The following is a 12,969-nucleotide window of genomic DNA, read 5'->3' on the forward strand; positions in this document are numbered from 1 at the left end:
GTCCCCGCGCTCTCCGTGCCAGCCCCGGGCACCTCGTGGGCGAAGGCCTCGGCGTGGCAGCGCAGGTCCTGCTCCAGCTCCAGCTGCTCCAGGGCCTCGCAGTAATCCCGGGTGACAATCTGGGACACTGGGAGGGACACGGGGTGGCACCGGTGTGGGGGGGGGAAAGGGGTGGGAAAGGGTGGGGAAATGGGGGAAAAAGGGGTGGGAAAATGGGGGAAAAGGGGGGAAAAATGGGGGAAAAAAGGGGGGAAAGGGGGGAAGGTGGGGAAAGGTTGGAAAAAGGGTGGGAAAAAGGGGGAAGGGTTGGGAAAAGGTGGGGAATGAGGGGGAAAGGGGTGGGAAAAAAGGGGGAAAAAAGGGGGGGAAAAGGTTGGGAAAAAAGGGGGAAAAAGGGGGGGGAAATGGGGGGGAAATGTGGGGAAAAGGGTGGCAAAATGGGGGGAAGAGGGGGGAAAATGGGGGGAAAATGGGGGGGAAAATGGGGGGGAAATGGGAGGGAATGAGGCGTGGGGAAGGGTTGGGAAAAGGGTTGGGAAAAGGGGGAGAAAAGGGGGGGAAAAAGATTGGGACAAAGGGTGGCAAAGGGGGTGGGAAATGGAGGATCAAGGGATGGGAAAGGGGGGAAATGAGAGGTGGGAAAAGGTTGGGAAAAGAGTGGGAAAGGGGAATCGAGGCGCCCCAAGTCCCCCCAGCCCAGCTGCGTCCCCGTTGTCCCTGATTCCCCGGTGTGGGAATGACCCCCGGCACCCCAAACACCCCCCAAGAGCCATCCCAGGAGGGAAATCAGGGAATTCCCTGCCCATGGAGGGTTGGGGATGTCCCAACCCCACAAGTGTGTCCCCACCCCGATCCCACAGGCTGCCAAGAGCCGGAATTGCCGCCTCGGGAAAACAGGATGGGAAAGGGGAAGCGCTTCGGTTTCGGCGCTCGCGGTTGGGTTTCGGTGTCGCTTTCGCCGGGTCTGAGCCCAAACGGGGCTCGGGAACGACCCCAAAGAGCGGAGTGGGGACAGCGGGGAAGGGTGGGATCCCAGGCCGGGGTGGGGTGGGATGGGGTGGGATCCATGGGACTGGGACGGGGTGGGATCCCATTCCAGAGTGGGATGGGTGGGATGGGTGGGTGGGATTGCAGTGGGTGGGATGGGATCCCATTCCAGGGTGGGATGGGGTGGGACCCATGGGATTGGGATGGGGTGGGATCCCATTCCAGAGTGGGATGGGATGGGATGGGATCCATGGGACTGGGACGGGGTGGGATCCCATTCCAGAGTGGGATGGGATGGGGTGGGATGGGATCCCATTCCAAGGTGGGATGGGATGGGATCCATGGGATTGGGATGGGGTGGGATCCCATTCCAGAGTGGGATGGGATGGGATGGGGTGGGATGGGATCCCATTCCAAGGTGGGATGGGATGGGATCCATGGGATTGGGATGGGGTGGATCCCAGTCCAGGGTGGGATGGGATGGGGTGGGTGGGATGCAGTGGGATGGGGTGGGATCCCATTCCAGGGTGGGATGGGGTGGGACCCGTGGGACTGAGATGGGGTGGGATGGGATCCATGGGATTGGGATGGGGTGGGATCCCATCCCAGAGTGGGATGGGACACCCCAGGCTCACCTGGGAGCTGCTGCCCGGAGCACTGGGCAGGGGTCACCTCTGGGGTCACTTCAGGGGTCACCTCTGGGGTCACTTCAGGGGTCACCTCCTCTGGGGTCACCTCTGGGGTCACCTCTGGGCTCAGGGCCAGGCTGAGCCTCTCCAGCCGCTTGTTCTCCTCCTTCACCTGAATCCCAAAATCCCAGAATCCCAGAATCGGGGTTCCCCACACCCCCCAGAGCCGGGCGTGCCCTGGGGGTGCCCTGGCACCTTTGTCCCCATGTGGGGACAGTTTTGGGGACCGTCCCCATCCCCACCTGGGCACTGAAGGCCTCGGCTCGCCGCCGGCTCAGCGGCTCCAGCTCCACCTCGGTGTCCAGCGCCGCCAGCTCGGCCAGCAGCTCCTGCGACGCTGCCGGGGACACCGGGGGGTTGGGGACACCGGGGATGGGACACCGGGGGGTATTGGGGACACCGGGATGGGGCACTGGGATGGGGACATCGGGATTGGACACTGGGAGGGGGACACTGGGATGGGGACACTGGGATGGGACACGGGGATGGGACACTGGGATGGGGACACGGGGATGGGACACTGGGATGGGACACCGGGATGGGGACACTGGGATGGGGACACCAGGGTGGGACACTGGGATGGGACACTGGGATGGGACACTGGGATGGGGACACCGGGGTGGGGACACTGGGATGGGACACCGGGATGGGGACACTGGATGGGGACACCAGGGTGGGACACTGGGATGGGACACCGGGATGGGGACACTGGGATGGGGACACCAGGGTGGGACACCGGGATGGGACACCGGGATGGGGACACCGGGATGGGGACATTGGGATGGGGACACCGGGATGGGGACACCGGGATGGACACCGGGATGGGACAGGGCTCACCTTGCTCCAGCTGGGCCAGCCGAGCCTCGGTGTCACCGGGCTCCGGGTCCAGGGATGGGCGGTGCTGCGGGAAAAAAATGGGAATGAGGTGCCGGGTTGGCACGGAGTTCCATTGGCATGGAATTCCATTGGCACGGCAGTGACAAATGTCACAGTGTTGGCATGGCATGGAATGGCCTTGGGATGGAATTCCCTTGGCATGGAATGGCCTTGGGATGGAATGGCCCTTGGGATGGAATGGCCCTTGGGATGGAATGGCCCTTGGGATGGCCTTGGGATGGAATGGCCTTGGGATGGAATTGCCTTGGGATGGAATGGCCCTTGGGATGGAATGGCCTTGGCATGGAATGGCCTTGGCATGGAATGGCCTTGGGATGGAATTGCCTTGGGATGGAATGGCCTTGGGATGGAATTCCCTTGGCATGGAATGGCCTTGGGATGGAATGGCCCTTGGGATGGAATGGCCTTGGGATGGAATTTCCTTGGCATGGAATGGCCTTGGCACAGACTTCCATTGGCACGGGCGTTCCACCAGCGTGGAATTCCATCGGCCTGGCACGGGCAGGGCATTCCATTGGCATTCTCTTGGCATTCCATCGGCATTCCGTTGGCATTCCGTTGGCACTGGCAGACCATTCCATCGGCATTCCATCGGCGACCCCCGAGCCACCGGGACACTGCCAGCGCTGGGGACGCTGTGCCCGTGTCACCCCCCTCCCCCCCGCCCCCCTTCATCCCCCCCGATTTATGGGATCAGGAGGGGGAAATCCAATGGGAAACGAGCCGGGAAGTGACACCTGTCCAGCAGCTGCCTCTTCATCCGCCTCCTCCTCCTCCTCCTCCTCCTCGCTGCTCCCGGACTCCAGGAGGGCTGCGGGGACCCGGAGCAGCAGTTTGGGGACACCGGGGGTGACAAGGGGGGACAGGGCAGTCCCCGGCGCGGTCCCCGATAGGGGATTGGGGACATCCCCCATTCCCCAAGTGTTCCCGGTAGTTTGGGGTTTGGGAGGTCCCCAGCTCCCCCCAAGCGGCTCCCGGACCCTTCCCACAATCCCTGATCCGCTGGGGAACGCGCTCTGGAATCCCAATCCCACCCCTTTTCCCTCGGGACCCCAGAAGGAACCTCCCCCCCAACCCCCAGACCCAATTCCGGGCTGGTTTCACTCCTTCCAACCCCAAATCCCAACCCCCAAACCCCACTGGTGACCCCCCCAAAAATCCCCCAGGAGTTTCCCCCTTACCCGTGAGGTGTCCCCCGACTCCGTCCCCAGCCCAGGCCATGCCCGGAGCCCCCCAAACCCCTGAGATCTGGGGGTGCCGCCGCCCTCTCCCCGCCGCTGCCTCCTCGTCCTCCCGCCCTGCGGGGAAGTGAAACCATCTCCCCTTTCCCCTCCCTCCCTCCTCCCTCCCCCAGGGCTCCGAGCGCCCCGATCCCACAGGGGGGAAGCGAAACCCGCTGTGGGGTGTTGGGATTTTCCACGGGGCAGGAGCTGCTGCTCCAGGGGTTCCCAGGGGTTGGGAATTCCATGGTCACAGCGGGAAAGATCGGAGCAAAAAAGGGGTTTGGTGGCCACGGTGGTTTATTCACCAAAATAAAGGGATTTCTCCCGATTTTAGGACATTGATCCCACTGGAAAAGGGGGATTTGTAGGGATTTGGGAGGTTCTGGGGAGCTCAAGGGGTGGGAATTCCACAGCCAGGGAAGGAAAGATCGGAGCAAAAAAGGGGTTTGGTGGCCACGGTGGTTTATTCACCAAAATAAAGGGATTTATGCCAATTTTAGGAGACCAAGCCCATGGGAAAAGGGGGATTTGTAGGGATTTGGGAGGTTCTGGGGAGCTCAAGGGGTGGGAATTCCACAGGTGGGGAAGGAAATATCGGATCAAAAAAGGGGTTTGGTGGCCACGGTGGTTTATTCACCAAAATAAAGGGATTTCTCCCGATTTTAGGACATCGATCCCACTGGAAAAGGGGGATTTGTAGGGATTTGGGAGGTTTTGGGGAGCTCAAGGGGTGGGAATTCCACAGCCAGGGAAGGAAATACTGGAGGAAAAAAGGGGTTTGGTGACCGCGGTGGTTTATTCACCAAAATAAAGGGATTTCTCCCGATTTTAGGAGACCAAGCCCATGGGAAAAGGGGGATTTGTAGGGATTTGGGAGGTTCTGGGGAGCTCAAGGGGTGGGAATTCCACAGCCAGGGAAGGAAAGATCGGAGCAAAAAAGGGGTTTGGTGGCCACGGTGGTTTATTCACCAAAATAAAGGGATTTCTCCCAATTTTAGGACATTGATCCCACTGGAAAAGGGGGATTTGTAGGGATTTGGGAGGTTTTGTGGAGCTCAAGGGGTGGGAATTCCACAGCCAGGGAAGGAAAGATCGGAGCAAAAAAGGGGTTTGGTGGCCACGGTGGTTTATTCACCAAAATAAAGGGATTTCTCCCAATTTTAGGACATTGATCCCACTGGAAAAGGGGGATTTGTAGGGATTTGGGAGGTTCTGGGGAGCTCAAGTGGTGGGAATTCCACAGCCAGGGAAGGAAAGATCGGAGCAAAAAAGGGGTTTGGTGGCCACGGTGGTTTATTCACCAAAATAAAGGGATTTCTCCTGATTTTAGGACATTGATCCCACTGGAAAAGGGGGATTTGTAGGGATTTGGGAGGTTTTGTGGAGCTCAAGGGGTGGGAATTCCACAGGTGGGGAAGGAAATATCGGAGAAAAAAAGGGGTTTGGTGACCACGGTGGTTTATTCACCAAAATAAAGGGATTTACGCCGATTTTAGGACATTGATCCCACTGGAAAAGGGGGATTTGTAGGGATTTGGGAGGTTCTGTGGAGCTCAAGGGGTGGGAATTCCACAGCCAGGGAAGGAAAGATCGGAGCAAAAAAGGGGTTTGGTGGCCACGGTGGTTTATTCACCAAAATAAAGGGATTTCTCCCAATTTTAGGACATTGATCCCACTGGAAAAGGGGGATTTGTAGGGATTTGGGAGGTTCTGTGGGAGCTCAAGGGGTGGGAATTCCACAGCCAGGGAATAAATACTGGAGCAAAAAAGGGGTTTGGTGACCACGGTGGTTTATTCACCAAAATAAAGGGATTTCTCCTGATTTTAGGAGACCGAGCCCATGGGAAAAGGGGGATTTGTAGGGATTTGGGAGGTTTTGTGGAGCTCAAGGGGTGGGAATTCCACAGGTGGGGAAGGAAATATCGGAGAAAAAAAGGGGTTTGGTGGCCACGGTGGTTTATTCACCAAAATAAAGGGATTTCTCCTGATTTTAGGACATTGATCCCACTGGAAAAGGGGGATTTGTAGGGATTTGGGAGGTTCTGGGGAGCTCAAGGGGTGGGAATTCCACAGGCGGGGAAGGAAATACTGGAGCAAAAAAGGGGTTTGGTGGCCACGGTGGTTTATTCACCAAAATAAAGGGATTTCTCCTGATTTTAGGAGACCGAGCCCATGGGAAAAGGGGGATTTGTAGGGATTTGGGAGGTTCTGGGGAGCTCAAGGGGTGGGAATTCCACAGGTGGGGAAGGAAATATCGGAGAAAAAAAGGGTTTGGTGACCACGGTGGTTTATTCACCAAAATAAAGGGATTTCTCCCAATTTTAGGACATTGATCCCACTGGAAAAGGGGGATTTGTAGGGATTTGGGGTCACAGGGCCGTGCCCTGCTCGGGCGCCTTGCCCTCGCGGGGGTAGAACTCGGCCAGGACGTTCTCCGGGATGCGCTTGAGGAGCTGCTTGGGGAAGATGCGCAGGAGCTGCCAGCCGATGTCCAGCGACTCGAAAATGCTCCGGTTCTCGTAGGGACCTGGCAGCAGGACGGGGTGAAGGGTTTTGGGATGCTGGAGGGGCTCCCCCCGATCCCAAATCCAGCGTTTTAGGGCCGGCGGCTCACCCTGGGAGATGAAATGCTTCTCGAACTTGTGCAGGAACTCCAGGTAGAGGAGGTCATCGGCCGACAGGGCCTCCTCGCCCACCACGGCCTTCATGGCCTGCACGTCCTTGCCGATGGCGTAGCAGGCGTACTGCGGGATGCCGGGATTCCATGGGATGGAGCGGGATGGGCACGGAGCCCCCAGCCCGGCCGGTGCCACCCAGGGACACCTCCCACTGTCCCAGCTGGATCCAAGTCCATCCCAACCTGGCCTTGGGCACTGCCAGGGATCCAGGGGCAGCCCCAGCTGCTCTGGCAATTCCAGCCCAGCCCCTCGCCACCCTCCCAGCCAGCAATTCCTTCCCAACATCCCAGCCCAAGCTCCCCTTTCCCACTGGGAAGCCATTCCCTGCCTCCTGGCCCTCCAGCCCTTGGCCCCAGTCCCTCTGCAGCTCTCCTGGAGCCCCTTTAGGCCCTGCAAGGGGCTCGCAGCTCTCCCTGGCTCCTTCCCTTCTCCAGGGCAACATTCCCAGCTCTCCCAGCTGGGCTCCGGAATCCTGGAATGGTTTGGCTTGGAAGGGACTTTGAATCCCATCCACGTCCGCATGGGCAGGGACATCTTCCCCTATCCCAGCTGACTCCAAACCCCAATGTCCAGCCTGGCCTTGGGCACTTCCAAGGATGTGGGGCAGCCCCAGCACTCCTGGGAGCTGTCACTTTCCCTGGATTCTCCCCACATCCCAATAAACAGAGCCCGGGATCTGGGATTTAGAACACCCCGTGGAGCTCAACGGGATCCGATCCTGAATCATCCCAAAAATCAGAGTCTGGAACTCCCTGGCCCTGCAAGGGGCTCGCAGCTCTCCCTGGCTCCTTCCCTTCTCCAGGGGAACATTCCCAGCTCTCCCAGCCTGATCCAGAGGGGCTCCAGAATCCTGGAGCAGCTCCAGAACCTGCTCTGGGTTTGCTCCAGCAGCTCCACGTCCTCCAGGAGTTGGACAGGAGGGCTCTGAAGTGCCAAACGCCACCCCCCGAGTGTCCCCAGGCTCTCACCAGCTGGTTGGACACGTCCCCGTGGTCCTTCCTGGTCATTCCCTCTCCGATGGCCGATTTCATCAGCCGCGACAGGGACGGCAGAACGTTGATGGGGGGGTAAATCTGTAGGGTGAGAGCCACCCCAGTGTCCAGCCGGCCTTGTAGGGACCCCACCCCAACCCTCAGCACCCCCACACCGCTGCTTCTGGGTGGTTTCCAGCCCTGGTGGGTGCCGGATCCATCCCTGGATCCATCCCATGAGCTGGGAAGGGGTTTGGGATCAAACCTGGCGGTTGTGGAGCTGCCGGTCCACGTAGATCTGGCCCTCGGTGATGAACCCCGTGAGGTCGGGGATGGGGTGGGTGATGTCTGGGGAGAAGGACAAAGGGGTTTTGAGCCCCCAGAGTGGGGCTGGAAGCTCAGCCGGGTGTGGGACATCGCTGTGTCACATCTGCGGGGTCACCGGGGCAGCACAGCCCCCACTGGGGGCAGTAGGGGGGGTTTGGTGTCACCCCCCTGTCCTGGAGCTGGGGACCCCAAACAGGAGGCATTGAGGGGTAGTTGGGATGATTTGGAAGGGTCTCGGTGTCACCCCCATGTCCTGGAGCTGGGAACCCCAAACGGGAGGTGCTGGGAGTGGTTGGGATGATTCGGAGGGGTCTCGGTGTCACCTGCCCTGTCCTGGAGCTGGGGACCCCAAATAGGAGGTGTTATGGGGTGGTTGGGATGACTCGGAGGGGTCTCGGTGTCACCCCCATGTCCTGGAGCTGGGAACCCCAAACAGGAGGTGTTGAGGGGTGGTTGGGATGATTTGGAGGGGTCTCGGTGTCACCCCCTTGTCCTGGAGCCGGGGACCTCAAACAGGAGGTGTTATGGGGTGGTTGGGATGTCTCAGAGGGGTCTCGGTGTCACCCCCCTGTCCTGGAGCCGGGGACCCCAAACAGGAGGTGTTGAGGGGTGGTTGGGGACACAGGGAAGTCTCACATCCTAAATCACCGCAGCAGCATCACCACCCCAAAAGGCGCTCCCCAAAACTGGGTTAAACCAGAGCAATTTGGGATTTGCCAACCCTGCGATTTCCCGGAGTGGGCAAATCCCGATCTCCCGGTATTCCCGTATCCCCTCCCCTGGTATTCCCGGCCTCGCCGTGTCCCGCTGACCGTCGTTGGGCATGGTGAGGATCGGGATCTGGGTGATGGAGCCGTTCCTGCCCTCCACGCGCCCGGCGCGCTCGTAGATGGTGGCCAGGTCCGTGTACATGTAGCCAGGGAAGCCACGGCGGCCCGGGACTTCCTCCCTGGCTGCCGACACCTTTGGGATTGGGAGGAGGGGGGTCAGGGCACCCCAAACACCCCAAAACCCATGGGAGGCACAAGGGACACGAGTGTCCTGAGCAGCCCAGGCAACCCCAAAACCCCCGGGTGTGCTGGGTGCCCCAAACACCCCAAAACCCCCAAGAACCCTGGGAACCCCAGGTGCTCTGGGTACCCCAAACACCCCAGGCACCCTAAAAACCCGAGAACCATGGGAACCCCAGGTGTGCAAGGTATCCTGAGGACTCCAGACACCCCAAAAACCCCGGGCACCCCAAACACCCCAAGAACTATGGGAACCTCAAGGGTACTACTGGGCACCCCGAGCATCCCAAGTACCCCAAACACCCCTGTCACCCCAGGACAACCCCAGGCGCCCCAAACACCCCAAGAACCCGGGGAACCTCAGGGGTACTGGGTAACCCAAACACCCTGAGCTCCCCAGGAACACCAAACACCCCAAAAAACACGGGAACCCCAGATGTCCTCGTCACCCTGAGCACCCCAGGTAACCCCAAACACCCCAAAAACCCCAAGGACCCAAGGGAAGCCCAGCTGTCCTCGTCACCCCAAACACCCCAAGGACTCTGGGAACCCCAGCTGTCGTCATCACCCTGAGCACCCCAGGTACCCCAAACCCCCCAAACCCCGCAAGGACCCAGGGAAGCCCAGATGTCCTTGTCACCCTGAGCACCCCAAACACCCCAAGGACCCAGGGAACCCCACTTGTCCTTGTCACCCTGAGCACCCCAAACCCTCCAAGAACCCAGGGAACCCCACTTGTCCTTGTCACCCTGAGCACCCCAAACACCCCAAGGACCCAGGGAAGCCCAGCTGTCCTCGTCACCCTGAGCACCCCAGGTACCCCAAGCACCTCCAAAAACCCCAAGGACCCAGGGAACCCCAGCTGTCCTCACCACCCTGAGCACCCCAAACACCGCAAGGACCCAGGGAAGCCCAGCTGTCCTTGTCACCCTGAGCACCCCAAACCCTCCAAGAACCCAGGGAACCCCACTTGTCCTTGTCACCCTGAGCACCCCAGGTAACCGCAAACACCCCAAAAACCCCAAGAACCCAGGGAAGCCCAGCTGTCCTGTCACCCCGAGCACCCCAAACACCCCAAGGAACCCAGGGAAGCCCAGCTGTCCTCGTCACCCCAAACACCCCAAGGACTCTGGGAACCCCAGCTGTCGTCGTCACCCTGAGCACCCCAGGTACCCCAAACCCCCCAAACCCCGCAAGGACCCAGGGAAGCCCAGATGTCCTCGTCACCCTGAGCACCCCAAACACCGCAAGGACCCAGGGAACCCCAGCTGTCCTCGTCACCCTGAGCACCCCAGGTACCCCAAACACCTCCAAAACCCCAAACACCCCAAAAACCACAGGAACCCCAGCTGTCCTCGTCACCCCGAGCACCCCAAACACCCCAAGGACCCAGGGAACCCCAACTGCCCTCGTCACCCCGAGCACCCCGGGCTGACCTCGCGGAGCGCCTCGGCGTAGGAGCTCATGTCGGTCAGGATGACCAGCACGTGCTTCTCGCACTGGTACGCCAGGAACTCGGCCGTGGTCAGCGCCAGCCGGGGCGTGATGATCCTCTCGATCCTGTGGGACACCCCTAATTAGCCTAATTAGCCTGATTAAGCCCCGCAGGGCAGGTTTGAGGGTGCCAGGAGGGTGCACAGAGGAGCCCAGCCCGGTGTGGGATCGATCGTGGTCCCCCACGGGCTGGGTTGGCACTGGGGGGAGCAGCGGGGACTCGCGGAGTTTTGGGGTCCCCACATAGGGTGGGGCATTGGGGAACCCCAGATGGAGCCAGGAGAGCTCCCCCCAAACTGATCGGGGTGGGATTGGGTGGGTCCTGGTGGGGGAGAGGAAGGGAGAGGGAGAAGTGGGGAAGGAGAAAGGAGGGATAAAAGAGAGGGAGAGGGAGAAAGGAGGAGGAAGAGGAGGAAGAGGAGGAAGAGGAGGAAGAGGAGGAAGAGGAGGAAGAGGAGGAGCCGGAGCCGGGCTGTGCCTCACGTGGGGTCGTTGGCCAGGTTGAGGAACAGGCACACGTTCTCCATGGAGCCGTTCTGCTCGAAGTCCGACTTGAAGAACCGCGCGGTCTCCATGTTCACCTGCGGGACACGCGGTCAGCGGGGCGGGGATATGGGGACACGGCAGTGCTGGCGTCCCCCGGGATGTCCCATCCTGTCCCCGACTCACCCCCATGGCCGCGAAGACGATGGCGAAGTTGTCCTCGTGGAAATCCACCACATCCTTGGATTTCTTCACCAGCCCGGCCTGGCGGCAGATCTGCGCCGCGATCTGGGCGAGGGGACGGGGACGGAGGTGGCAGCAGGGACAGCCCGGAGTGACCACAGCCCCCGTGGGACTGGGGCACGGCCCCACAGGTCAGGGGTCAGCAGGGTGTCACCCCCTCGCTGTGTCCTGCCTTGCCTGTGGTCACTCCCTGTGGCCACTCCCTGTGGTCACTCCTGACCTGTCAGGGTTTGTTCCCATCCCCCTCTGGAATTTCCAGCCCCTCCTGCTCTGTCCCGTCTGCCACAGCCACTCTCGTGGGAATATTAGGAGGGTCCGGATCCCCACAATCCCTGGATTTAGGGACCCCAAATCAGCCCAGACACCCCCACACAAAGCACGCAGGGATTGCTGTGCCAATGGGGAAACTGAGGCACGAGCTGACGGCAGTTTCCTGACACCAGGAGAGGGGATCCGACCTTCCCAAATCCCTCCATCCTCCTCTTCCCGCAATTCCCAGGCACTCACCTCGTTGTGGGGCAGCCCGGCAGCAGAAAAGATGGGAATTTTCTGGCCGCGGGCGATGCTGTTCATGACGTCGATGGGAGAGATCCCGGTCTGGATCATCTCCTCAGGATAGATGCGGCCGTGGGGGTTGATGGGCTGGCCTGGAGAGGGAAAGGGAGGAATCATGGAATGGTTTGGGTTGGAAGAGGACTTAAACCCATCCAGTGCCACGCAGGGACTCCTTCCACCATCCCAGGTTGCTCCAAGCCCTGTCCAGCCTGGCCTTGGACACTGCCAGGGATGGGGCTGGAAGCGGATGCAAGGAGGGTGCAAAAAATTGGGAAGGAACTTCTGGAGTTGAGCAGGGAGCAGCTCTGGGGTGGGACAGGAACCGTCCCAGCACCTGGACACCCATGTGGGCACCCCAGTGGGGAGGGAGGGATGGAGGGATGGAGGGATGGAGGGATGGATGGAGGGATGGATGGAGGGATGGATGGAGGGATGGATGGAGGGATGGATGGAGGGATGGATGGAGGGATGGAGGGAGGGATGGAGTGGATGGAGGGATGAGGATGGAGGATGGAGGGATGGAGGGATGGAGGGATGGAGGGATGGAGGGATGGAGGGATGGAGGGAGGATGGATGGAGGGATGGGAGGATGGATGGAGGGATGGAGGGATGGAGGGAGGAGGGATGGAGGGATGGATGGAGGGATGGATGGATGGACAGAAGGACAGATGGATGGACGGACGCATGGAGGGATGGACGCATGGAGGGATGGAAGGACAGACGGATGGACAGAGGGATGGATGGATGGATGGATGGATGGATGGATGGATGGATGGATGTGGTGACACCACAGAGCCGCTGTGGCCATCAGGGCACAGCATCACCCCCCATTCCAGACTATCCCTAAGCCCCTCCCGCATTCCCGCAAAGCCGGAGCCGTCACCGTTGATGTCCAGGAAGTCCTCGGCCATCACGGCGGGGCCGCTGTCGATGGGTTTGCCGGAGCCGTTGAACACCCGGCCTGCGGAGACAGAGGGACCATCCCTTCCTGAGGCCACCAGCCCAGAGTGGCACCTGCCCGTCCCATGGCCCTGGGGCACGGTCCCCATCCCGATCCAGGTCCCCATCCCGATCCAGGTCCCCAGCACATCCACGGGACACCCCCACCCACCCCCAGAGGGGACACAGGGACCGGCGCTGGGGGGGGGTGTGGCTGTGGGCAGAAGGTGTCACCTGCGGGCTGGGTGCCACCACAGCCCCTGTGTGTGGCAGCAAGATGCCAGCACATGGGACAAGACCCCCGAGACCCCCTCATGTCCCCAGGCACCGCCATCACCTCCCCCTTGGGGTCATCAACTCCCAGGTGGGGGGTGGCACCGACCGCCCCCATACTGGCACATGGGGACAGGACCTTGTCCCCATCACCCCATCACCCTGTGCTTGTGTCCCCGGCACCCCCATCACCCTGTCCC

General features: G+C 60.7%; 2 protein-coding genes across 2 annotated transcripts in view; both read right to left on the bottom strand.

The window, feature by feature from the left end:
- Positions 1-786: 786 nt before the first annotated feature.
- Positions 787-3,858, bottom strand: LOC120409959 (neurofilament medium polypeptide-like). The gene is made up of 6 exons (XM_039551593.1): positions 3,755-3,858; positions 3,311-3,384; positions 2,514-2,577; positions 1,919-2,013; positions 1,532-1,788; positions 787-964 (listed from the first exon to the last, which is right to left on the bottom strand). The coding sequence occupies exons 1-6, from the start codon at positions 3,792-3,794 to the stop codon at positions 787-789; spliced, it is 708 nt and encodes a 235-aa protein (XP_039407527.1). The 5' UTR covers positions 3,795-3,858.
- A 2,043-nt stretch (positions 3,859-5,901) lies between these two features.
- The window catches only part of ATP6V1B1 (ATPase H+ transporting V1 subunit B1), a 54,271-nt gene continuing 47,203 nt past the window's right edge, over positions 5,902-12,969 (bottom strand). The window contains exons 10-19 of the mRNA XM_039551594.1: positions 12,441-12,518; positions 11,510-11,649; positions 10,946-11,047; positions 10,760-10,857; positions 10,219-10,342; positions 8,585-8,735; positions 7,711-7,793; positions 7,443-7,547; positions 6,411-6,540; positions 5,902-6,323 (exon numbers count right to left, since the gene is read on the bottom strand). Coding sequence (XP_039407528.1) covers positions 6,166-6,323; positions 6,411-6,540; positions 7,443-7,547; positions 7,711-7,793; positions 8,585-8,735; positions 10,219-10,342; positions 10,760-10,857; positions 10,946-11,047; positions 11,510-11,649; positions 12,441-12,518 — 1,169 coding nt within the window. The 3' untranslated portion in view covers positions 5,902-6,165. The remainder of the gene's footprint in view (positions 6,324-6,410; positions 6,541-7,442; positions 7,548-7,710; positions 7,794-8,584; positions 8,736-10,218; positions 10,343-10,759; positions 10,858-10,945; positions 11,048-11,509; positions 11,650-12,440; positions 12,519-12,969) is intronic.

Source organism: Corvus cornix, chromosome 4 (assembly GCF_000738735.6).
Source record: "Corvus cornix cornix isolate S_Up_H32 chromosome 4, ASM73873v5, whole genome shotgun sequence".
Taxonomy (NCBI): domain Eukaryota; kingdom Metazoa; phylum Chordata; class Aves; order Passeriformes; family Corvidae; genus Corvus; species Corvus cornix.